The sequence below is a fragment of the Pseudopodoces humilis genome, chromosome 22 (assembly GCF_049639895.1).
Source record: "Pseudopodoces humilis isolate 2021_Gansu_Grassland_sample_001 chromosome 22, ASM4963989v1, whole genome shotgun sequence".
Taxonomy (NCBI): Eukaryota; Metazoa; Chordata; class Aves; order Passeriformes; family Paridae; genus Pseudopodoces; species Pseudopodoces humilis.
In genome coordinates, this window is record NC_142221.1 from 10,256,658 (window position 1) to 10,280,932 (window position 24,275).

General features: G+C 45.9%; 1 protein-coding gene across 2 annotated transcripts in view; it reads left to right on the plus strand.

The window, feature by feature from the left end:
- Positions 1–11: 11 nt before the first annotated feature.
- The window catches only part of RABL6 (RAB, member RAS oncogene family like 6), a 40,029-nt gene continuing 15,765 nt past the window's right edge, over positions 12–24,275 (plus strand). The window contains exons 1-8 of one of the 2 annotated variants that reach the window (XM_005527137.3): positions 12–362; positions 3,018–3,152; positions 4,638–4,685; positions 9,496–9,548; positions 10,044–10,135; positions 10,992–11,132; positions 11,852–11,957; positions 15,608–15,711. In XM_005527137.3, the coding sequence (XP_005527194.1) occupies positions 233–362; positions 3,018–3,152; positions 4,638–4,685; positions 9,496–9,548; positions 10,044–10,135; positions 10,992–11,132; positions 11,852–11,957; positions 15,608–15,711 (809 nt within the window). In that variant the 5' untranslated portion in view covers positions 12–232. Of the gene's footprint in view, positions 363–2,448; positions 2,584–3,017; positions 3,153–4,637; positions 4,686–9,495; positions 9,549–10,043; positions 10,136–10,991; positions 11,133–11,851; positions 11,958–15,607; positions 15,712–24,275 lie in introns of those variants that run through there. The other variant, XM_088065824.1, reaches the window with a different exon arrangement.

The window sequence follows — 24,275 nt, forward strand, 5'->3', positions numbered from 1 at the left end:
GCGCCGGACCCCGGCACCGGCTCCACCGCCCCGCGCCGGGACATGCCTCGATAGAGCCACCCCCTCCCCCGGCGCAGCTTTCTCCTGCCGGGCCGGGCCCGCACACCTCCGCCCCGCATGGCCGGGCCGGCCCCGCCGCAGCCCTGAGCCGCCCCGTGCCTCCGCCGCGGCCTCCCGGCCCCTGAGCCCGCGTTCGGCCCGTTCCCCGGGGTGCAGGTGTGGCACCACGAAGATGTTCTCGGCCCTGAAGAAGCTGGTGGGCTCGGACCAGGCTGCGGTCCGCGACAAAAACATCCCTGCGGGGCTGCAGTCCATGAACCAGGCGCTGCAGAGGAGGTTCGCCAAGGGAGTCCAGTATAACAGTGAGTCGGAGCCTGCGCCGGGCGGGCGGCCCTGGCTGCTGCCCCCTGGGGTGCCCGGGGATCGCAGAGGGGCTGGCAGTGCGTGTGCTTTCTTTGTGCAGGTTTTTATCCGTATTCGCTCAAAGCCAAGCTTGGAATTAAATGTTGGAGCTCGTGGGAGGAGTGAGGGATGTGAAACTTTTATCTTTCGGTGCAAGACTCGGGACCCGCGGTGTAGCAGCGTCCCTGAGCGCTGCCTGCCGGCTGTGGCACGAGAGAGAGTGCCTGCTACATTAGTTTGTGTCAGTTCGAGCATCAAGAGGGTAACTCCCCTGAGTGCGTGGGTGACCTTCCCTGCAGCGCAGGATAATGGTGTTTATAATTACGCTGTAGTGGTTGTATGATAAGAGTCTATTTAAAAGCTCAGCCCTGACAGGCTTTAATAAAAGGTGGACAATGAACACCTCTGTGAGCTCTTGGTACATCATTTCATCCTGAATGTCTTTTCTGCAACAGATACATTTGCTCTTTTCTTGCGGAATGCTTTTAGAATTCTTTTCCTCTCAGTCTTGAGGCTTAGGGCTGCATTTTTCCCTTGGAGCTCAGTAGAGGTGATTTCTAATACCGTGTTTCAGGAGGACACTGCGAGTATGTGAAATGTGTCCCGAAGTAACAACTGTGAGACAGGGACAGCAGTTATGTCATTCCTGCTGAAAATAGAGCTGGTTCCAGAGAGTGCTGCTAGTACCAGCTTCTGTGTGGATCCAGGCAGGCAGGGAAGGCAGATTGCAGAAGGCTGAGAGATTGGCAGGTGGGAAAAAGACTGATTTGTAAACGTGGCACTGGATAATTTCTGTGAAGAAACACATGTTGCAGGAATAGAGCTTCTATTGGATCTTGGTATGAAACAGAAGGTGATGGAGAAGTTAAACTTTGGGTTTTGGGGCATTTTTTTCTTTGTTTAATATTACAGCTGTTGGCTGTGCTTTGGGACTGAGGTTTCAAAGTGCTCTGCTTTACTAGACAACATTTGGTGCCTTTATCCATAGCACATCTGCAGATATGTTAAAAACATAAAAACATTAAAAGCATAAAAACGGCCAGTGCTGTTTAATTTATAAAATTAATGTCTTAGCAAGCAGTCCTGAATGTGAAAAGCAGCAGTGTGATTGTTGAAACTGGATTTCCAGTGAAACATGGGGGTGAGGATGAAGGTGCTGCCTTGGAACACAGCACTGCATCCTTAAACATGTACCGAAGATCTGCTGGTCTCAGCCTGTTGGTGTGTGCAGAGGCTTCATGTGGCCACAGCCCAGAGCTGCGTGCTGCTCGGGCAGCTGAGTGCCAGAGATCAGGTAGCTAATACCAGCTTGTGAATTATGTAAGAGCCAGGAGCAGACTTGTCAGACAGGGGAGGTTTGTGCTGCGGACAGAAGGGATCAGCTGTGTCCTGCTGCCACAGGATGGGACCAGCTCTGCTCCAGTGTGACTGCACAGTGCCAGACCTGTGGATGGGCACCTGCCAACTGTTCGTGCAAGGCCAAAACTGCTAACTGTAGCTTCGCTGCTTTTTGTCTCATCAGTGAAAGCCTCAGGAAAGGTTTTTGGTTTGTGTTCTAGTTACTGTTTTATAGCTGAGAACTGCAGCTTTCTGTCACTGCCTTAAGGCCAGCTTTCCAATCTCCATAGTAACTCTTCCCAGCATCACTGTTACATAATATTTATAGGAGATACAAGCTGGCTTACAGAAGGGCTTCCAGGTATCCCCCCACAGCCATGGCCCTGGGGAGATGGGGAATGTTCCAGCATGGTCAGTTGAAGGTGGGCTGTGAAGGAATGTCATTACAAGGGCCATTGCTCAGGAAGGGCAGAACTGCAGATCCCATGCATTGCCAATTCTCCTTTCTTGGCAATTTCCTGATATTCAGCAGAGGAGTGCAGGATGTGGTTTGGAGCCACTGTTAGCACACAAAGATCTTTACAACTCCTCTGTTTCCCTGAAACTGCCTAAACCTAAACCAAACAGCGCTGTGATTTGTTTTACAGAAATGTTTCTTTGCTGCATTAGACCTCTACAGATCCTGAATGGAGCATGTTTCCTTCCCAGAAATATACTTAATGTGCTGAGAATGCCTTGGGTTGTTCAGTGATAAAGCAGGCTGGGACACAGGCCTTGTACCTGGCTCTAGGTGCCTCCCTGGGCTCAGAGCAGCCCCTGCTGTGCCAGCCCTACGGCTCTCAGGTACATTTTGTAACAGATAACCCCCTGTTTGAGCTCATGCTGAAGGCTGAGAAGTGTTTTAATGGCACTGATAGTTACAGACCCTGGGTAGAACAGAGCACTAAATTGAACCTGGATAGTTTGTTTTGATGGTCCCTCTCCTACACAGCCAACTTTTCAAAAGGAAGAGCATTGCAGGGTGGGAAGGTTTAGATTTCTAATGAAGTTATGAGAGCAGAGACCAGTACCAGCCTTTAGCAGTAATCATGTCCTTTGCTGGGGACAAAGGACATTTTCTATTTTACAATTTATTTCTATTTTCTACTTTCCTATTGTAATAATATTGGGAGGACTGACTACATCTGAATAATGCTTGCAAAAAGTTAGCATGCTTTTCACAGCATTCTTCAAGTTCTGTTTAATCACTTTATTTGTCTGCTTGATCTTTTCTCCAGTGAAAATTGTCATCCGGGGGGACAGGAACACTGGGAAAACCACACTCTGGCACCGACTGCAGGGAAAGAAATTTATTGAGGAATATATTCCAACTCAGGAGATCCAAGTCACCAGCATCCACTGGAATTACAAAAGTAAGATGGAAGGGGGTGGAGGGAGTGACAGTCATGGGATGGTGCCTTGGGGGAGGAAATTCCACTGCAGCCTTATTTGCTTCTTTCTTCCTGAAAATCAGACTGCTTATTTGGATTCCATGGAAACATTGAGCCAGAGCTGCTCAACTTTCAGGCCACCTGAACGTGAATCGGCTGCCTGTGGGTACCAGCAATTACTGGAGTTAGAATTCTGCATGTCTTGCTTCCCATTTTAGCAACTCAAATACATGTTGCTGGTTATAATTTATTGATGCTGTTGCTCAATAGGAAGAAGAATTCCTAGTGAGACTATCTTGGTTTGGAAAGACAGGTGTCTGCTAAGGAAGGCAGGAGCTTCTCTTGAAGTGGAAAGAATGTAATCCTCTCCCCTCCTCGAAATACTATAATTTTAGAATCAAGGGGTTCTCAGGTGAAGATATGGGAATAGGAATAACAGTTCTTTACTAGAAAAATTAAAATAAAAATGTAGTAGTAAAAAAAACCCAACACTGACAGAGTGAGAATACAACCTGACACCCTGCTGGTCAGGGTGTTGGTAGCAGTCTGATTAAATGGTGGCTGCAGCGCTCCTGCAGTGACAGACGTGGTTCTGTTGAAGCAGTGACCCTGGAGAAGGGTGTAGATTTCCTCTGAAGGTCCTGTGGTGTAGATGGGTCCTGTTTTCCTCTGGGAATCCAGTGGAGAAAGGCTGCTGTGGTGTTCCAAATCTCAGATTATATCCAGGTAGGAATGCTTGGCTCCTCCCCCTGGCTGGAGCATCTCCCAGTGGGATGATGGAATTTTATCAGTCCTGCAGTGAGACCCAACGGATCTTTAAAAGAAGATTTCCTCCAGAGGGAGGATGGGTCCTGGAAGAGATAAAGAACACTGCCATACCTGGTTTTAACAGGTAATAAAATATATCCTGCATTGAAACCTAAGACAGAGACCTTATTTTTCACAAAATGCACCTGGAAATGTGCAGAGAGATTGGGTTTCTGTAGCTGCAGGACTGTCTGCACTGGCTGTCATGTTTACATGGAAATGCTGTCATTTATCTTTCTTGAATGTGTGTATTCCTTTTGCCAGTTGTATGCCTTGTTTATAAACCAAACTTTATCCTCAAAATTACAATTTTGGTTTTTTTTAATGGCTTTGTAAACCTCTGTATGTTATGAAGAGAGTCTACAGAAAATACTTAAACATGCTTCAAACCGGACATGAACCAGCAAGGAAATCCAGCCATCACTTATGTGACTAAGAGTATTTATGAAGTTCTTTAGACAGCATGGTTTTGGTGGACAGCTTTCACCTTCAACAGCTCACTGCCTTCTTGTGGTTGGGTTTTCTTCTGCCACAGAATTTGCTTTTCTTTGGACATTCCTATGCTTTGACATTCCTCCATGTTGGCTTTGGGTTGGGCTCTCTGAGTCATGGATGTTTTACTGAAACCTTCTAACCCTTTACGTTCTATTGTGCTTCCAGCCACTGATGACATTGTGAAAGTTGAAGTCTGGGATGTAGTGGACAAAGGTAAGATTTATAACTTTCTTTCTAATGGGGATTCATTGTTCTTTCTCAGTTTTAATTAAAATCTTACATGGATTTCAGAAATACCTGCTTCCTTCTGCTTTAAAAAAAATCTGTGTTTATTATATCATTTCCTGAAAGAATAAGGAAAGGAGAGGTGAGTCCCCTATGCTGGAACCCATTATCTGGAATCTGAACTTCAGATCAAACCCACTGTTCGAAAGCAGTTGTTCTACATGCTTATTACAGATGAAGCACCTGCTGCCCTGTGTATTCCAATTCTCTGAGCTTTTCAATAAACTTTAGACTAAACTTTGCCTTCTCCCCTTTCTGATTTCCTGTATGTTTAGACATAGGTTCTGAGTTCTTTGTTCTGGTTATAAAAGTTCTTGTTGAGCTGTTTTTTGAAGGCATTCTGTTGTTAAATTGGTAAAACTGTAGCTGCAGTGGGTAATGTATGCAGGGGAGAAGGATCAAAGAGAAGCCAATTACTTTAAAAATTCACTAGGACAGAAAATGCAATATGTGCCTTCCAAAACCTTTTCTAAATGCTTAGCCAAGGAAAATCTTATGATCTATAAATGCATTTTTCATTAGTTTTAAATTTTTGTCAGAGTATAAACTTGTTTTATAAAGAGCCAAACCCCGAAACATCTGTGAAGACACAGTCTGGATGCAGTGCAAACTGGGATGCAGTGGGATCTGTTCCTGGAAGGGATTGAGATCCAGATGTGAATCTCCGCAGCTCAGTCTGTTGAATGCAGATGTTGTTTGGCTTCTAAGATGCATTTAGTATCAACCAGGCTCCTGGTTTAGTGAGTGAATATGGTCAGGAAAGCAGCTGCACAGGTGAGCAGCTCTTGCTCTGAGTGATGTTTCTTGTTTGGTGTCTGTCAGATTTGTTGACCACAGTAATCAAAACTCAAACTTTGATGGCTTGTCTGGTGCTGCCTTTCTGTCAGCCTTGGCTGAAATTGGTGCTCTCAGGCATTCCTCAGCAGAATTCCGTCTCAGAGGCACCACCTGTGCAACCTACACTTATGTTACACCAAAAACTAAAAGTGCTATAGGGAGTGGGAAAAGGAGAAATGTCATTTTTCATGTCAGCTGAACTGTATTTGAAATAGGGAATAAAGAAAGAGAATTAGCCGTAGCACATCTAGTTCAGATACCTAATGGAGCCTTCAGGGTAAATTTGAGCCAGGAACTTTAAATGAAAATCCTGAGCACTTTATCTTTTTGGTGTATTAAGCTCCAGTTTTCACAGGGTAGACAAAACCTTGCTTAGGCCAGAGTTACTGCTGAAGTCAGTCTGATTACAGTTTGGCTTTAGGATTGTGGGATAACAAGTGGAGGGCTGGAATCTGAGCAAAACATCTGTGTTCTCGCTGCCTTGCAGCTTTGGTATGAATAGATAGACATTTAATTTGGGAATCATGTGGTTCCAGCATTTATTTCTGTGAATAGCTTCTCTGTGCAGAGTCATCTTCTCAACTAGAGACTTGTCATTTTTTTGGCGAAGGGGACAGGATGTGCTATCCGCAGATGTTGATAACATCTCTTCTGGTCGTGCTTTAATTTCTGACGGTGGAGCCTATGTTGGAAATCTTAAAGGACTCCCTTCCCTTCACTTTATATTATTTTGAAATAAAACTCATTCTGTTAAGATGAGGGCCACAGGGCCACAGATATGTACTTTTTTATTGTGCTCAATCAGTGCAGAGTAAAAATCGGATCATCATAATGTTAATGAAATCAAATCCTTTCCTATTGCCATAGCATTGTGAATTCCTTATAAACATAACTTGAAGAAAATGTTCATACTAAGCATTAAGAGCTTGCTCATATCTAACTTCCCTCCTAATGTTACAACATTTTTGTTCTCCTTCTGTATGCTTAGGACAAAAAATCCTCCTGCGTGGTGCTTTGGGTGAGAGCCACACTGGACTGTAGACTTGCAGTAGTGAAGTATCCAGTGCTGCTGTAGCATAGTGCTGACAAGACCTGATCCTCCTTTTTTTTTTTCCTTGCCTACCAGATCCTGGCTCATGTGTATATTTAGAACTGGTCAGAACACTGCATTTATCAGGCTGCATTTGAAACTGTCAAAAAATGCATCTTCTGAGCACGCATTTCAACATGAAGTTTTCCAGGCTAAAATTCTTCTGCCAGTGTTTCCGCATTTTATTTTCAGAAGAAATTAGGAGACCTATATAAATCATGGGGGAAACTGTTGAAAGCGCTGATGTGGGTTATAACTTAACAGGTGTGTCCAGGAACTGCAGTTTTCAGCTTCAGTTGTGTAAAGCAGCTTTGGGCTCTCCCCTGCTGAGCTGTGCTGCTGTTCTGCAGTCACAGGGGGCTGGGGGGAATTGCAGGAGTTGCACCCTGAAAACTGGATGTACATTTCTGGGCTGAAGTTAACTGATTTTCCTGAGTGGTACTTCTCCTGGTGCTCCCTAGAGGTGTGCTCCCTGTCCTTGCTGATTCAGCAATGTGGGTTTTCCCTCCAGAATCCACTGGGATGCAGAAGCAGCTCTGCTGGCTCTGCCTGGATGGTAACTTACCTTGGTACTGGTTATTTAGCATCCAGGTGATATTTTGGAAATGTGGGGAGGTTTGTTGTGAAAGCTTAATAGCTGTGAGGTTGGTTAGTGTGGTGAGGCAGTGGGGAATGGCAGCTGTCAGACTGTGCTGCTCCACTTGGCTTGTTCTTGACTATTTGGGATTCTTTTTTTAAATGTGCAGACTCCCTGGAGTCCAGACTTCCTTGCTGCCTGCTGCATTCTCCTTAGGCCCACTCAGGGAGCTGGGATCATGTCTGGAAAGCTGCCACTTGTTAAAAATCTTCCCAAGATGAGCTTGCCTCCAGCCGTGGATTGTATTGGATTTTGTGTGGCTTATGTAGTAAATATCATCTCCTTTGCTGCTCTTGGAACTGACAGAGCACAGGAAAGATCTGTCTTAGCAAAAGTCACAATCCTGACTCATCTTTCTGGCTTTGCAGCAAGTTGTGTAACTGCTGCAGGTCATAAAGCTGTAACAGATCCTGAATGCAGAGAAGCTGCTTGAATGCAGGAGATTCAGGAACCGTTGTGAATTCCTGTCTTGTAACTTATGCCACTTAGGTTCCCACATATTTTCAATACATGACTGAAGGCATCAAATCATGTTTTTTTTCTGTTGCCCACAAGATAGACAAATGCTTTCCCTTGTATTGAAGATTCCTTTCCTCCTTGCTGCACCTTCACCACTCTGCCTCCCAGACATGTGCTGCAAGAAGGAGAGATCAGAATTCATATTTCTATTATTTTCAGATGTCTCAAGTTAGATAACACAAGGGATTCACTTATTCCAGATACGTATTTTTGACTGGTGAAGGGAAGCAGCCTTCTTGCATGGTGGACAGCATTTGTTAGCAAGCTGTACTGAATCCTTCTATCCTGCAGTAAAACTGATGATACATACTGCTGCAGAGACTCAAGTGATGATCACAACCCCAGTGTCCAGTAGGAGCTGTTCTGTAGATTCCAGGGCACTGCTGCCAAGTGTATTTAGTGCCAGTGTTGCTGTTACACCTGTAAATGAGGAGCAGCCGTTGTTCCAGGGAGAGGACCTGAGCCATTGCAGCACAAACACCCGTGTTTTCTGACTGAAGCTCCTCCATTACACATCAGTACAGCCTCAAATCTGGACCTCATGCATACAGTGGCACAGTCCTCACTGTGCCCTTGCCTTTATAGGCTAAATTACATCTTTTCACTGCATAGATCTTATCTTTGTCTGGTTCATCCTGCCGTTTGGGTTCCAAAAATAGAGCCTGTGCATGAATCTGTACACACATGCGCTTTTCAGCTCTGTGACTCCTTTGAGATGACCTCCTTTGCAGCACTGATGAGCAGTGTAGGAGAAAATTACTTATTCCTCTGGATACACACAGAAAGGAGAGGGAGCAGGGAGCCGTGTGCAGGTTGTACATTCTGTCTCAGAGCATTGACTGCAAGTGTGCCCAGGTTAGACAGACATCTTCATTGCTCAGGATGGGAGGAATGATGGAGAGTATTTGTGGTTGCTTGGGCTTCTCTTTTAATACCTAGAAATTTAGGTCATGCCAAGCATAATTTAGCAGTGACTGCAGAAATAGCAATGTATGGATATTCAGAGAAGCCACACAAATGTCACTGACTTGAAATGAATTGAATTGGGAAACGACATGCATGGCCTAGACATCCCACACCTTCAGCTGCATGGGGAAGAATCAGAGCCCATATTTGGATTCCTCAGGGAAATACAATGCCCAAATGAGGAGGGATCAGGATTAATATTTCTGCTGCTTTCAGATGTCAGCAGTAAGATGACATGAGTGGGCAAACATTTTGCAGTGATGCACAGAAGCACCAACCAGAACTGCCTGCTGTAACCTGCAGCATTAAAGCTTTTCTGAGTAACTGTGTTTTCTTACTATTTATCCTTGAGCTGTGTGCAGGAAAAACAAACCCTGTGGCTCTGGCCTTTGGAGCACATGTAGACTGTCTCTCCATCTCCACGGTTCCTTTCCCACCATTTGGTTTCTCTTGGATTACTTACATAAGTTCTGTCTGTCTTTGGATTGCTTTACTGTTCATTTTTTGATAGCCTAGCTGGGATTCTTCAGCAAGGCATATCAATCCCACCCCTCCTCATCCCCCAGGCTTACAGTAGAAGTAGGATCTGCTTTAAGGTTGTGTTCAAACTGCTGTGCACCTGTCCAGACCCATCCTCCAGTTCTTTGCCCAGTGTAATGCTTTTTATGTTTTTTACAATTCTTTTGAAGGAAAATGCAAAAAACGAGGAGATGGTTTGAAACTGGAGAATGACCCTCAGGAGGTGAGTCACCTGGAATTCAAAGGTCTGAGGTCTCTTGTCCACCTTTGGTCCATGGGGAACAAGTTCTATATTTGTTCCTGCTCTAAGGCCAGCCTGGCAGGTGGGTGAGGGACAGTGGGATCCCTGATGCCCTTCATTCTTTGCTCTGTGCATTTCAGCCCTGCCCCTGCCCTCACTGCAGCTTCCCTGCTGATTTCTATTCCTGTCACTGGGAATGACTGTGCCCCAGATGTTTGCTCAGCAGCAGGACAAGGATGGGTTCTAGCATGTGCTGTCAGAGACTGTTAGATGCTTCACATCCCCTTCCTATGGGAAATGAAAGCTGGGAAGCACCAGGTATCTTATTTCAGTGGTAATGGTGTGAAATCCACGGGTACTCCTTAAAGTGATTGCCACTTTAGGAAGTTTGCCCACTCAGTACTGTATCCATTGTGTTCTGTATCAGCCTGAAGCTGAATCCAGTTATTTACTGCTTCTTTGCCTTTATTTCCTCAGGCAGAATCGGAAATGGCTCTGGATGCAGAGTTCCTGGATGTCTATAAGAACTGCAATGGTGTAGTGATGATGTTTGACATCACCAAGCAATGGTAAGCCACTGGCACCATGTGATTCTCCCTTATTCAGGCAAAACAAATGACTTCCAGATTTCCAGATTTCCAGCTGGACTTGGAAGCTGATAACCAGGCTAATGAGTTGAAGCAAGCTTGTATCCTTCAAAATAAAAGCTTTATCTTGTGACATGGCTTTTAATACACTCCTCTCCTGGGCTTGTTCCAAACCAGCAGTGGCCCAGTGGGTTGTGTGCTGCAATTGCTGATACGCTGCTGACTGAGGCTTGATAATTAGTGCTATCACAGGTGCAAAGTGCATGTTGCAAACCCCTGCTCCCCAGAACACAAGGGAAAGGAGGATGCTAGTGAGAAATTCCCAAGAAACTGGTATTAGTAAGGATTATTTAGAGGCTCCAGGCTGTATTAATCTACAGAAGTAATGAACTGTTGATTTTGCACATCTGAGGAGGGTGAGAGAGATAAGGAAACCCAAGTGAAAAGAGGAGGGGGGTGAGAGCTCCTGCTTTGTATTTATTTTTGTATATTTGTTGTTTTCAGGTTTGGTGTGAGTCAGTGAGCCTGTGGACAGCTGAAGGGAGGGAATCCTTTCCTTCTGCTGACCCACACCGTTTTGCAGAACTGAGATTGCTGTAGGAGATGTGAGGGTTCTGGTGAAAGTGGCTTATTAAGCTTTTGAAGTTCTTTTTGAATAAAGAATCATCCAAACATATTGGGGATTAATCTATTTCTCTGACAGGGTAAAGAAGCCACAGACTTAGAAGGATTTTGGGAAAAAAAAAATACTGTTTTTTTCTTTGTGATTTGTGCATGAAACTGCTAACAGAAGAATGTTCCCACTCATCTGCCTCTCTCTCTCTCCCCTCTGATGAAGGACATTTAACTATATTCTGAGGGAGCTTCCTAAAGTGCCGACCCACGTTCCAGTGTGTGTGCTTGGGAATTACCGGGATATGGGGGAGCACCGGGTCATCCTGCCCGGTGACGTGCGGGACCTCATTGACAACCTGAACAGGTGAGAGGTCACTGGGCAGGGCAGCAGCCTCAGTAACCGTGTCACTGCCGTGTTTCACATCCGTGTCACGTGTGTCTTTTGTCCTGCACCAGCCTTGGGCTCCCAGAGCTCCCCGAGTCTCACAAGCAGCATTTGCTGACCCCATGGGCCCTTTGATCCGGAGCAGATTGTTCACCAATCTGAGGTGCTCTGTTATGTGGTATAAAATAGTATTTGTTGGTCAAGGTTCCGTAGATTTTACCTTTTTATATAGTTTTATGATTATAAGGCATTGTTTTTCATTTTCCTCATCTCTTATTTCTTTAGGCCTGTGTCAGGTACAAAGAAATGGTGTCAGTTTTAAGACTTTATCCATGATGAAATAATTTCATTATAAATTAATTCATATATATTATTTTTGTCAGTCCTGTTGTGGTTTTAAAACAAAAACCTTCCCTGTGAAATGAACAGCTTGTAAAGCTGTGAATTCCCAGTTTAGGAAACCAACATCCCAGTGTCCTGACAGAGTATTTCTTAGCCTGGCAGGCACATGACACTGTCACACACCAGCATCCACCTTCTGCCTCCCTTCACTGTGAACTTTGGCTGTGCACAAAATAATGAGTCCAAGCAGAAAGACCCTCTGGGCTGCATTTGAGGGTGGGGGTTGGCTTGTGGGGTGGCTCATGGTGTGTTACTCAGTCCTGTGCAGGGTGTGTTCTCCTCTCTGCTTGGCACAGGCCTCCCGGCTCCTCCTATTTTCGCTATGCTGAGTCTTCCATGAAGAACAGCTTTGGCCTCAAGTACTTGCACAAGTTCTTCAACATCCCCTTCTTGCAGCTACAGGTAAGGCAGGGATGTTTTCCTGATGTGCTGGGTGTGTGGGGCAGATTGGATTTGCTTCCTCTCTAAAGCAGGAATTTGGTATTTGAGGTTTCATTTGCTCTTAAAGGATCCTGAGTAGATTCTTGTTTTCATTAAAGTTGGTATAATAAAATTATGTCAGAACATTAGTGCCTGTGTCTGACTTAAACATGTCTCTGGTTACAAGAGGTCAGCTGTGCTGAGTGTCCCAATGCTGACCTCTATAGAAAGGCTCCATTTTCACTGGCATGAAAATGAGATCCAGTGGTGCAGTTTCCAAGTAAAAAATGTGAAATACATTTGTTAAACTTCGGATTTCAATTCTGTTCAGTTAAAACTCAGATGAGAAGAGATTTGGCCATTATCTGAGTAGTTCAGGAACCTCTGTTTGCTGAAAATGTTTGCCCTAATAAAAGGCAATAAATATGAGATCCATGTGCTTGGATCTTGTTCACATGGATCCAGTCTTGTATTTCCTTTGTATTTGAGGATTCTTGGGAGAGCGAGGGAAGGCCAAAGGCTGCAGAGGGTGGGATTCTCATCTGTGGGCCTTTAGAAGATCAGCTTTTGGGGTGATCCTACAGGGGTCCTTTGGGATCAGTAGCTTCTGCTTTTTGAGGCCACGTGTCATGTTATGTCATTGTTTTCCATTTGATGGGAAAAACCCAGGCATGATCTTGATTATGTTTCACCAGTAATTGAAGTGTCTAAAGGAGAGGGATGGTGCCCGGTATGAAATGCACATAGGATTTAATCAGCCTCAGAGGTTTCTGTGTCCCTCAGCCTGCCCTCCACAGCTTTCCAGGGCAGAGTGGTCCAGCTGTGTCCGAGGTCCCAGGCTGTCCCTCAGCAGGGTTGGGGTCAGTGTGTGGTTTTCAGCAGCACATTCCCGTGCTCAGTTTACAGTAATGCATCTTCTATGGAGAAAGCAGGGGCTGAAATCCATACCCCCAGTACAGAGCACATTCTCTCTGCTGGCCTGAGCTCTTCAATTATTTATCAGTTCATTTCCAGGGGCAGGATTGGCAAACCTGAGGATGCAGTTTAGCAGTAGGTATTGCTGGTGGCCCACAAATGGGGGGCCATCAGATGCTGCGCTGGAAGGAGACAGGATTCTGCAGACAGCTGAAATCTCCTTTTCCCAGGAAGCCCTTGCAAGTGGCTTTCAGCCAAAGCACTGGTCTCTAGCACATGATTTATTCTCTTCTTTTGGGTCATTGCAAAAAATAAGCTGTTTCTTTAATATTTTAATAACCAGCATGGTAAAATAATTTCTTTTTTTTTTAAGTATTTGGAAGTTTGTAGTGATGAATTTGTACAAAATTGATTGCAACTCTCTTTTTATTAAATATATATTCTTGATTTGTTGTGGTCCGTGGAAATTGAAATAAATAAAAGTGGTCTCAGTGCCAAAGTGTAAGGCAAGCCTAATTAGAGTCATTATCAAGGAGCCTGAGGTAAGCACTGGAGAGCAGCGGCCCTTCTGTCTCTGTTTGTTCAGCTAATTTACTCAGCATGTATTTCACCTGTCTTAGAAAACTGGGGACAAAGAAGCAGCAGACTTGCCCTTCTTTGTCTCATTTTTGCTTATACTGCATGAATAATGTAAAACATTATATAATATATATATAATATAGTAGATATCTACTACTGAGATCTTGATTTTCTTGAATTTTAAAATCTAGAATTTGAATTCTACAATCCTTATTAGTACTTCTGATTAGTGTAGCAACTTTAAATATGAATAGCATATTTTGCTGAATCTTTCCTGTCTGTAAATGACAACAAAGGAATTGTCATTAAGTAATGACTTCATAATTCCATGCATACATGTTAATTAAAGTCAAGTTTTCATCTTCAGAGAGCACTTGAAAATGATGAATAAAAATTACTCAGCAAAGAGAGTGCTCCAAGCTCTTAACACAATGGCAAAGTTAAACATGAAGACTCTATATGCCTTGGAAACAGTAAATTAGCTTAAATGATCACAGAAGTCCTTAAATTTCAAGAAGGGCTGCATCTTCCAGTAAATTAAGGTTATCAGCTGTGATGAATCACCTAGTCTTATGGTACAAAATAAAAAATACTTCAAGCTTTTTTGCTGATTTCAGTCATAGTAGAATTTGATATAAATCAGTTGCTCCATGGAGGGCTCAGGCTGTGCTGTGACCGTTCCCCAGAGCACAGCACTTGGTGTGGTTTGTGTGAGCCAGAAGAGTTGGTTGCTCTTCAAACCTGTGCAGTGTCTTCATATCTTCAAAGTTGTCACATCTATGAAACCATAATGCCAGCAGCATGTGCATGTAGAGACTGAGCATCATCACTTCATGCAAATGTTTGTCTTCTCAAGTGGATTTTATTCTGGGAATTGTGTAATAGACTTCCTTTTGGGCTTTTAATCTGATGGGATCTGTCTGCAGTGAGTTCAAGTGTCAGGGAATTAAGAATTCACCATGGTTATTGATGCTAGCCTTCAAAAATATTTGTCAGTGCAAAGCTGAAATGTACTTGGAGGATAAGGCAGTTATCAAAGAAAAACCTTGGCAGTTTGGAGGAAGCCTGGGGTTTCTCTTGCTTGTCCTTCTGCCTGGGCAGGAATGCAGGCTGTGACACCACAGACCTGCTGTAATGGGGACAGTGCAGGGCTGGGACTCGCCAACCCAGCTCAGCACAAGCTGGCCCTGCTCTGTGCCACCAGAGGCAGTGGGAGAGGGAGGATTGATGCCCTCAGGCACCGAGCATCATGGCTTTTGACACCAGAATTTGGGAGTTGAGCTGATTGGCGTGGCCAGTGGCCAGCTGTGTGCAGGGGATGGGGCTGTGGGCAGGATTTGCACCACTGACAGCTCTAGTCTTGTCCAGGGGATCGGGAATGATGTTTCTGCGGGAGTGGATGCCGTGTCAGCCCTGCAGGGCTGCAGCCCTTGAGGGAGCTGCCTGTGTCTGTGGTTATTGATCTCTCCTTGCTGCCGTCTGGATGTCGGGAGGAGTGAATCTGTTAAGCCAGCTCTTCCTCTCAGCTGAGGTTTTTGTTTGAGTTCTGTGGGAAAGGAAGGACTGAGTCCTGGGTTACATTAGTGCAGTCAACTCACTTTATTGCCCATTGGAAATGGGCTAGAATGCTTGTCCCCCATCTGTGGAACAGCAGCTGGAGGCAGAGGGGCAAGGACTTCTGAAATGTAACTGAGTTGACAGGTTGTGCTCCCTCATCTACCCCGAGAGCAAAAAAAAAAAATGGGAGGCTTTGCATCAGCTGGGTCCTGCCCCCAGAGGGGCTGATTTAGCACAGGGAACATCAAAGGCCTGAGTGAATGGGTTGCACAACTGATCTCTGCAGGAGCTGAATCCATTCTCCAAATGTAGCTGGTGCTGTGGTGTCTGAAATAACACATTTCAGATTTATGGCTGAGAACAGCTCACAGAACAAGATGCTTCTTACACACAGACTTTATGGATTATCTCCTTTTTATTCACTTTCTCTTTGTGCTCTGAATTTAAAGGGACACCATGATCAGGGCCAGGGCTCCTGTTGGATGTGTTGCTTTGGTGAAGTGGTGTCACAGGATCTCAGTGCACAGAGATCTGTTACAGTGGCCCTTCTGCTTAGACCCAGCTTGTTTTCCTTTCCTCAGAGGGAGACGTTGCTACGGCAGCTGGAGACAAATCAGCTGGATATTGATGCAACTCTGGAGGAGCTGTCAGTGCAGCAAGAGACTGAAGACCAAAACTACGAACTGTATGTCACTGAGCTGTCTTTTCTAACTGCTTTCGGTGTCACATGAATGTTGGGCAGTCCCAGCTGTGGCATATGGCCAGGTTGAAGGGTCTAGCGAGGAACATTTAGGGATCCTTTGGATAAAATGTTGCTTTTGAATGGCGTCACCTGAAGTAAAGCATGCGCCTGGGAATCCCTGTGAAACGGTCTGGTTCCTACCAGCACATGGCTGGGGAGGGCAGGGCAGGTGGGGCTGAGCAGCACACCTGGAGCCAGCACATGCTGATGTAGATAAAATGCTGGAAGGGGATATTTTCCATCCCTCAGCTGCTCAGCACACAAGCTGGTTCTTCTCCTGGCTGTTGCACACCTATGTATTGTATGTCTTAAGATGCAGAAAGTGATAGCAACAACACTGCTGTCTTCTGTTCCCTTTGAGTACTTCTGAACTCCTTGATGTATTTCTGGATTGAAATAGTGGCTGGGTCCTCTGCCCTGTGTCTGTTCTGTGCCCTGGCTGTGTGCTTGGCTGCTTGTGATGGTGTTTGACAGCTTTAGCCCCATGAAGCCAGTACAACTGTAGCACAGTGAACAGGAATCCATGTTCTCTGAATTCCCATCACAAGGCCTTTATTGCACTGGTGTGGTTCCAGAAAAGTCAGCCTCAGAATGTATTGAAAAAAGATTATTTACAGGCGGCTTTGTTTGGAAATTGGAATCGATGGTTATGAAATATTCATGTGCAGCATTTTTCAGACCAAATTTCAAGTTCTATAACCTTGTTCAGCATGTTTTCCTTGGAGAGCATTGAAATACCTCAATTCACACAAAGCAATGCTGTTTCCAGAGCATTCACCTCGTTCTCCTCCTGAGGGACAAGGTAGTCACCTCATGCCTTCAGCACTTCTCTTGATGTCCCTACTCAAAAGACTGGGCTGTGTGGGCTGTGCTGCCAGATGGTTTTCCATACTTTTGTTTGCACTGCTTCAGTAATGGGAGAATACTTAATAGAATCAGGAGTTGGTAGAGCTGTTTCAAACTCACAGCACGAGATCTTGCCCTTCCAGCGGCTTTAGTGTGTCCTAGGTCTCAATATGTGTCAATTCAGCTCACAAATCCAGCAGAAAAACAGGCTGGATGGGGCTTGGAGCAGCCTGGTCCAGTGAAAGGTGTCCCTGCCTGTGGCAGAGGCATGTAATTGAGATGAGCTTTAAGGTCTCATCCAACCCAGACTAGTCTGAGATTCTGTGACTGTGAAATCTATCTTGGCTTTATCTACCTCAGGGTTAATCTGTGTTGGGCTGGCTCTGAGAAGACATCTTAGATCTTAAAGCAGCAGTGTGGTGGTGGTGGTAGAGGGGTGGCCAGACCTCCTAGTTCCAGCAACAGGTATTAGACTGGATCATCCCACCCAGTGTGACCACACTGCCGTGCTGGTAGGCAGCAGATCAGGCTGCAGATTAGCTTAACGTGGCCTCAGAAATATCAGAGCCTGACAAAAGAGGAGTTAGAATTTTCTGTAAGATTCTGGTTTAGCAAATAAAGTGACATCCTTATGCTGCTGGCTAGCTCCTGCATGTTCATATCTGTACTGAGGCCAAAGTTCTTCACTTTCAGAAAATAACACTTTTTAGAGAAAGGGCTTTAAAATACCTTGCTGGCTAGAGGCACAGATCCCAAAAGAACAGCATCAGGCAGTCTCGTGTCTCAGTACTTTGTTCACACTGACTAAGGGTTTAGGGTTATTTTAGGCTATTTTAGGGTGTTTAAGGTTTTTCTCTGTACCCCAGGTAGAAACAGAGAGTCTGTTTGTTTGAGTGGCACCTCTGTGGGACAGATGAGCTGCAAAGGGGTTAGTTCAGCCCCGGAGCTGAAAGGTATGCACTTCTTACATTCAATTTTTATCCCTGCAGGAGGTCTCCAGGCTCAAGTTTTGTAGCCAAAGGCCTAATTTAAAGAAATACTCACATTCATATGGCAGAGAACCCAGGTTTGGATTAAGTCTCAACCTTATTAAACAATTTGGGCTGGGAAACAGAGTATGTGTGGACACAACAGTGCGTGTTGGGAATCAGACCTTGCAGCAGTGAGGCAGATCTGCAGTACTCATTATTGGGGCTTGGGAAGGTCCGTGCATCCATGCTTGTCAGATGCCCATCATTTTGGGATTACCAGCTTTAATATTCATATCAGTGAATGTCCAAGTAAGCCCCTGGTACATTGTCTGCTGCCACTTACCCTGTTGTGCACAGTGTGTGTGTTGGTGCAGTGTGACTTGGTGACCCTTGACAGATCACAGAACTGTGGAATCCTCAGGGTTGGAAAAACCTCTAAGATCATCATGTCCAGCTGTTAACCCAGCACTGCCAAAGCCACCACCCCACCATATCCCCAAGTGCCACACCCACGTGTTTTCCGAACACTCCCAGGGCAACCTGTTCCAAAGTCTGACTGCCCTTTTTGTGAAGAAGTTTCCCCTAATATCCAACCTGAACCTCCTGTGGTGCAACTTGAGCTCTCTTTTGCTTTTTCCTTTTTATTGGCTGTTACTTGGTAGAGGAGCATCTCCTGTCACGAGGCCTTTGTGTTAGTTGCTTCAGTTTAGACAGCACAGGGAGTTCTGCTGTGGGTCACCCAAATTGCACAGCAAGGGGAGATGACTGCAGGTATTTGGGACCACAGGCCATGGTGTGCACTTCCTTGGAGGCCATTCCTACTCTCCTGCCGTAAAATCAGGCCACAGAGCATGGCAAGGTGACAGCGCTAGGACATTTCAGATATTCCCTTCACCCCTGTGCACGTCTGGTAGCTGCTGTGTCACAATGACCGGTGCTAAATTTGGCTCAGTGAGAACAGAAAGAGAACAAAAACTCTTCCTCCTGCTGCAGCAGGCAGGGAACCTGAGGACAAAACGTCACTGATCCAAAATGTGGATCCCAGAGACAACACCAGGTGGCACACAATGCTGCCTCTTCCACCTTACGTAAGCCAGCCTGGGCAGCCACTGCCTGGTTGTACCTGGGGGGGACACGGTCCGCTTCCAGTTCTTTCCTTGTGTTCAGGCTTCTCACCGCCTGACACACCTCTGGTACTGTCCCTGTGCTTTCAGACTTTACATTTTCAGTGCTGCTAAAAGAACATTTCAGCCCTTTTTGAGTTCTTGAATTCTTACTAAACAAACAGTAATGACTTTTATGATGTTCTGAACTTGTACCTAATTTGCTCAATTTCTCCATTTTTAATTTTACCCATCTTGTTTTTACAGAAAACTTGTTTATGTTCAATGTGCCCATTCCCCCACTGAAGGGTGCCAGGGATGGACAGCCCTTTTGGAGAAGAAACTTTCCCCAATACCCAACCTAAACCTCCACTGGCACAACTGGAGGTGTCTCCTCTCACCCTGTGGGTGCCAGGCCAGTGACTGCAGACAGACATTTGGGCTGCCCTGCTGAGGACTCTGCTTTGGGGAGACACATTCCCTGCAGGGACAGCTTTAATCACTGCAGAGTCATTGGCTGGGGGCTGGGGTTTATTTGCCTGGTTGGTTTTTTCCACATTGAGCATAGCTCATAATTTCAGCAAGACAGTGGTGCTGAGTAACACCCACACAGTGGCAGGAGGAGCTGCTGCTGGAGCTGTTCTCTGCTATCCTCCACTGCATGGAAGTACAGGTCTGGAATGACACCAGCTACAGGCTGAATTACCAGTTGGGAAAGTAAACCCACTCCTGTCTTTCTCTTCCCTTTGCCCCACTATTATCTTCTTGCTGTGAATCCTTGTGGTCATCAGACAGGTCAGGAGCCAGCCTGTACTGGAATGAGACTGGCTCATGTTTTCTGGGGCTGCTGTGTTAAGTGCATCTAAGCCTGTCATCAGTCAGTCTTGCTAGAGAAGTGGTGACATGGAGCATGTCCTGTATTTTATGGAGCAGGGAGTTACCCTCCTGTATCCATTTTGTCAGGTGGAAAACAGGACAACAGCAGGAATTGAAACCTTCTTGGCCATTGATTCCACATTCAGGAACTTGGGCTAGGGGGATTGGGGCAGTACCTTTAATGAGGCCAAAACAAGTATGTGGAAATCTAACCCTCACTAATCCCAGTTAAAATTATATCATCCAGTCAATTAATCTTCATTTACACAATTAATAAAGTAACCCAGAGCCTTTCTTGTTAGATGAAATACCCGTTAGAATCAGGAGCCAAAAAACTTGAGGCTGTTCCCATCTCCAAAATTAAATGAACAGGAGCACTGACGGTTTTAGGAATTGTGAGGCTAACAAGTCCTTTTGTGCTTTTTGTGTTCGCCCTGGGAGCAGAGCAACAGTAACCTCAGGCCCTGATGAATTTTTGTTCCCACAGAGCATGTTCATCTTTAAAATTGCATAACAGTCCCCTCTTGCAAGCAGGTCCAACCACGAGTAAATTATTCAGGAATTTGAGGATGTTTTAGACTTGTTACTTGGTCTGTAATGGAAGGATTGAAAGGCAAATAAGGAGCCCCTGTGGGTGAGGACAGATGACCCACCTGGACATGCATGATATATTTGCAGTTTCTGTATCCCAATGGAATAAAGGTGCTCAGGTTGAGTTCACCCTGTGCTTTAGTAGGACCTGGTCCTTCGTCCAGTGTGGGCACGAAGCTGCTTATTCCACAGTAAGGTTCTGAGTGAGTCCTTTTCCAAAGGACTGATGGATAGAATGAGGAATGGACAGATTGTATAGAATCTGAGAAGAAACAGACACATGGCAGCTTTGGCCCGGTGTGTTCCCAAAACAGCCACACTTGTGCCTCTGAGGAGTGTGTATAAAGCCAGAGAAAGCATTCATGCATTATGTAGTATTTTCAAAGTGTGGAGGATGCTTAGACACCTTCATCCTGGAAATTACTGTGAGCTTGCTGGCAGCATTTTATGTGTGCTGGTTTTCCACCCACCTCCCTCACAAAAGATCTAACTATAAAAACTCATCAGAGCTGGTTTATGCAGCCCGTGTAGACCACCCTGATTTCCCCAGTGTCACAGCACAGGGCTTGGCCCATGTGTCTAGGTTGGAGCTGATGGAGGTGACATGAAGCACATGTGTCACAGCTGTCCTCAGTGCTATGCTGGAGCAAGAGTCTGTGTTGTGCTGTCCCCAAATTACCATTTGTATCTTCCTACTAAAGAACCTGCTGTCTCCTGTTTTTATGCCCTTCACACACCACAGGTCACAAAGGTACAGGAGCACAGGTGCAGACAAAGCCTGCATGTGTTTTATGCCCCAGTCTGGTTGTGCTGGAGGGAAGGATGACACTCTTTATACTTCAGTTATGTAGCAGGGTTTTTTTCCTCCAGCTCTTAAATTTCATGTGTTTCTGGAGGAGAAACAGGTGGTAGTCACAGCCTTCCCTCCCTCTGGAGCTGGCTACTTTCCCAGAACAAAGCAGGTTGTTTCCAAAATGGGCAGCTTTGACAGAACCACATACAGTAAATCTCCAAATACTCTGGTACTGTTAAGAGTTTCCTGTGCTTTGTTGAGTCCAGCTTTAACTACCCTTTGAGCTTCGTATTCTGTATCCTGATGTGACTCTATACTTTTTGTGTCTCCTTGTTCCAAAATCTTCAGTGTACAATCATCTTATCCTACCTGAGTCAGCCAGTTGCCTCAATGGTGGACTCAGTGACCTGAGGCTCAGAGGTTGTTCATTCTGGTTTCAGGCAGTGTTGGTGATTTGGGTGTTTCACAGACAGTCAGGGAGCCTGGCACAGTGAGGAGAGCAAATGCTGCTGGCAGCAGTACCTTGGCTGCTGGGTGCTTGCAGGCTTCCATCCAGGGTTGCTGTTGCTATAAACAGGAACAGGGGTGCGTGTAGATCATCTGGGATTGATCTCTCCTCACAGTTGGGAGGCAGGAGTCTTTAACGCTGAGTGGGTCTTGGGAGTCCCAAGTTCAGCTCTCCTCTTTGGCTCTCCAGAAGCCCTGGATCAAAGCTGGGAGGGGAGGAATGGCAGAATTCAGCACTCAGCAAATGTGATGCGGAGCTGAGAAGTTGCACATCGCATGCAGGCAAAGCTCACAAACAGCTTTGCAGGCCATGGCAATTCACAGGGTTTGGGGATAAAGAGCCTTTGCTTTGTTGGACGAGGGCTGAATTGCAGAGCTCTGTGGTTTGCCTTCCCCACCCCATGGACACTGTGGGTACCCTGCTTGGAGGATGCTGAGCCATCCCACCATTCCCTCCTCAGGAAGGGAGCACAGCGACAGAGAGGTATTGAGCACACACTGCTATGTCCTTGCAGCATGTGTGATGTATTGTGCACCTTCCAAACCAATCTGATGCAGTCTCCACAGAGCTCAGTGCAGGAGTTAAACTCCTTTATGTTTTCTCTCTGGTGTATGACAAATCCATGCATCATTTTCAGTGGAATGTGTTGTCACGCAGCTCGCCCTAGGAGAGGGAGGATGGGGACTGGATGCTGCGTCGTGTGCTCTGAGCTCAGCTCTGCTGGGAGCTCGTGTTGGTGGAGCCAGTGTTCTGGGTGGAACAGGCACATAGTGTTGGCCTGCATCCTGGTGGGAGCATCAGTGGGGCTACCACAGTCACTGATGTAGGTGCCTTGACAGTCTGCAGCTTCCTCACAAGGGACAGCGGAGGGGCAGCAGCAATCTCTGCTCTCTGTGATCAGGGACAGGACCCAGGGAATGGCTGGAGCTGCATCAGGGCAGGTACAGGGTAGGTATCAAGGGACAGCACGTGACAGCCAGGCTCTGGCATGGTTGGGATTGCAGTTCTGAGTCCAGATTTCCAGAATGAGCGAGGCGATTATTTCCCAGCCATTCTCATGTGGAGAACTGGGAGCAAGAACTCTTTTCCTCATCCCTGAGTAGATGACAATTTTGTTTGTACTGTTGAATTTCTTCCTATTTCTGTAATTTGTGATCATCTAGTTCTATCTTTTATCTTGTCCCTATCTGTTGATGTTGCCTCACTAATTCTGTTTTTTAGTGCTGCCCTTGATCTCCACTTTAGCCAGTTACTTAGGAAGGACTGCTGGTTTTCCAATTCAAGTAACAGCTTCCTGGGGCTATTGTTCCCTAGGGCTCCAGACACTGCTGGTCACAAAGTATATTATTTTGTTCCTTAAAAGTATATCGGGTTACTGCCTTTAGATAGGAAATCATATCTCAAGGCTTAGAGTCTCTTAGCCCCCACTGTTTGCATTCTGCCCAGCAGTCAGTCCAGGGAAGGTTCTGGCTGGCTCAGGTCCCTGAAGAACGAGGTCATGCTCTGTGTGACAGAGGAGGCTCTCCATTCACACTCTCACTGCCTGGAGCACAACCAAAGTCTGTCTTGCAGAACCAGCTGAACCCAGAGCCTCTGTGCACAAATTCATTAAGCTTAATGAAATGAGAGGCGAGATTGGGATGTGCTGGATATTATACAGGATCCTTCACTTTGGGTGTCCTCTCTGTATCTCTCAGCTGTGCAGCATGTGGCAGATCTGTTTTTCAGACCATTTCATGTCAAGAACTTGTCTCTGTCCACATTTCTCTGCACACAGTGTGTGAAACAGGCTGCTGACCCTGCAGGCTGCAGAGAGAGGCTTGCATTAGGCTTGGGTTTCTTTTGGAAAAGGAAGGAAAGAGCTTTTCACTCTCTATAGTGGTGCAGGCTTTAATGTTCTTCCAGTCAGGAATGCAGCCAGAACCATAACTTGCTCCAGAGCTCCTGCTGCTTGGCTCCAGGGCCTCTCACACAGAAGGGGAGTGTGTGCAGGGGAGAGCCTGCATGTGGATCTGCACCCTGCAAGAAGGGTAATGGTAAATCAGTCTTCTCTGAGCCCTCAGAGCAGCTCTTTTCATGTTCAAAGATTCTCCTCTCAGATCCATTCTTGGCTGATAAGGAGGTTATTACAGCAGTTTTCCTGAGTACTGTGATTTCTTCTGCAGAATCTAAAAATGTACCATTCCTACAGCACTTAGTCCTTTAGAGACATATGTCCAACTGATGCCAACATCACAACAACTGACTTCAGGTTGCATTTCAAGCCTTTGTTGTTATAGTCTGTCTATTCAGGGAGTTCCCAGTAGCGTTGCAAATATAGATTTGATCCTGTAGTGCAGAGCAGGTTGGGATTCTCCACACCTCAGTGCAGATGGGGTGAGTTCAGCTCATGTGGGTAAACCAGATTTATTGTGACCCGGGGAGTCACAGTGTCACTGGAAGCAGATCCATACCCTCCCAAGCCCAGCTGGAAGCAGACCCATACTCTCCCATCAGTCAGATGAAAAGGGCTTGTATAAAGGAGAGAGAGGGACTTTTTATATGGGCAGGTAGTGATAGGACAAGGGGCAATGGTTTTAAACTGGCAGAGAGCAGGGTGGGATGTGAAGAAATTCTTCCCTGTGGAGGTGGGCAGGCCCTGGCATAGGTTGCCCAGAGAAGCTGTGGCTGCCCCTGGATTCCTGGAAGTGTCCAAGGCCAGGCTGGACTGGGAGAAACCTGGCCTACTGGAAGGTGTCCCTGTGCATGGCAGGGGTTGGAATGAGATGAACTTTAAGGTCCCTCCCAACCCAAACCAGTCTGGGATTCTGTGATTCATC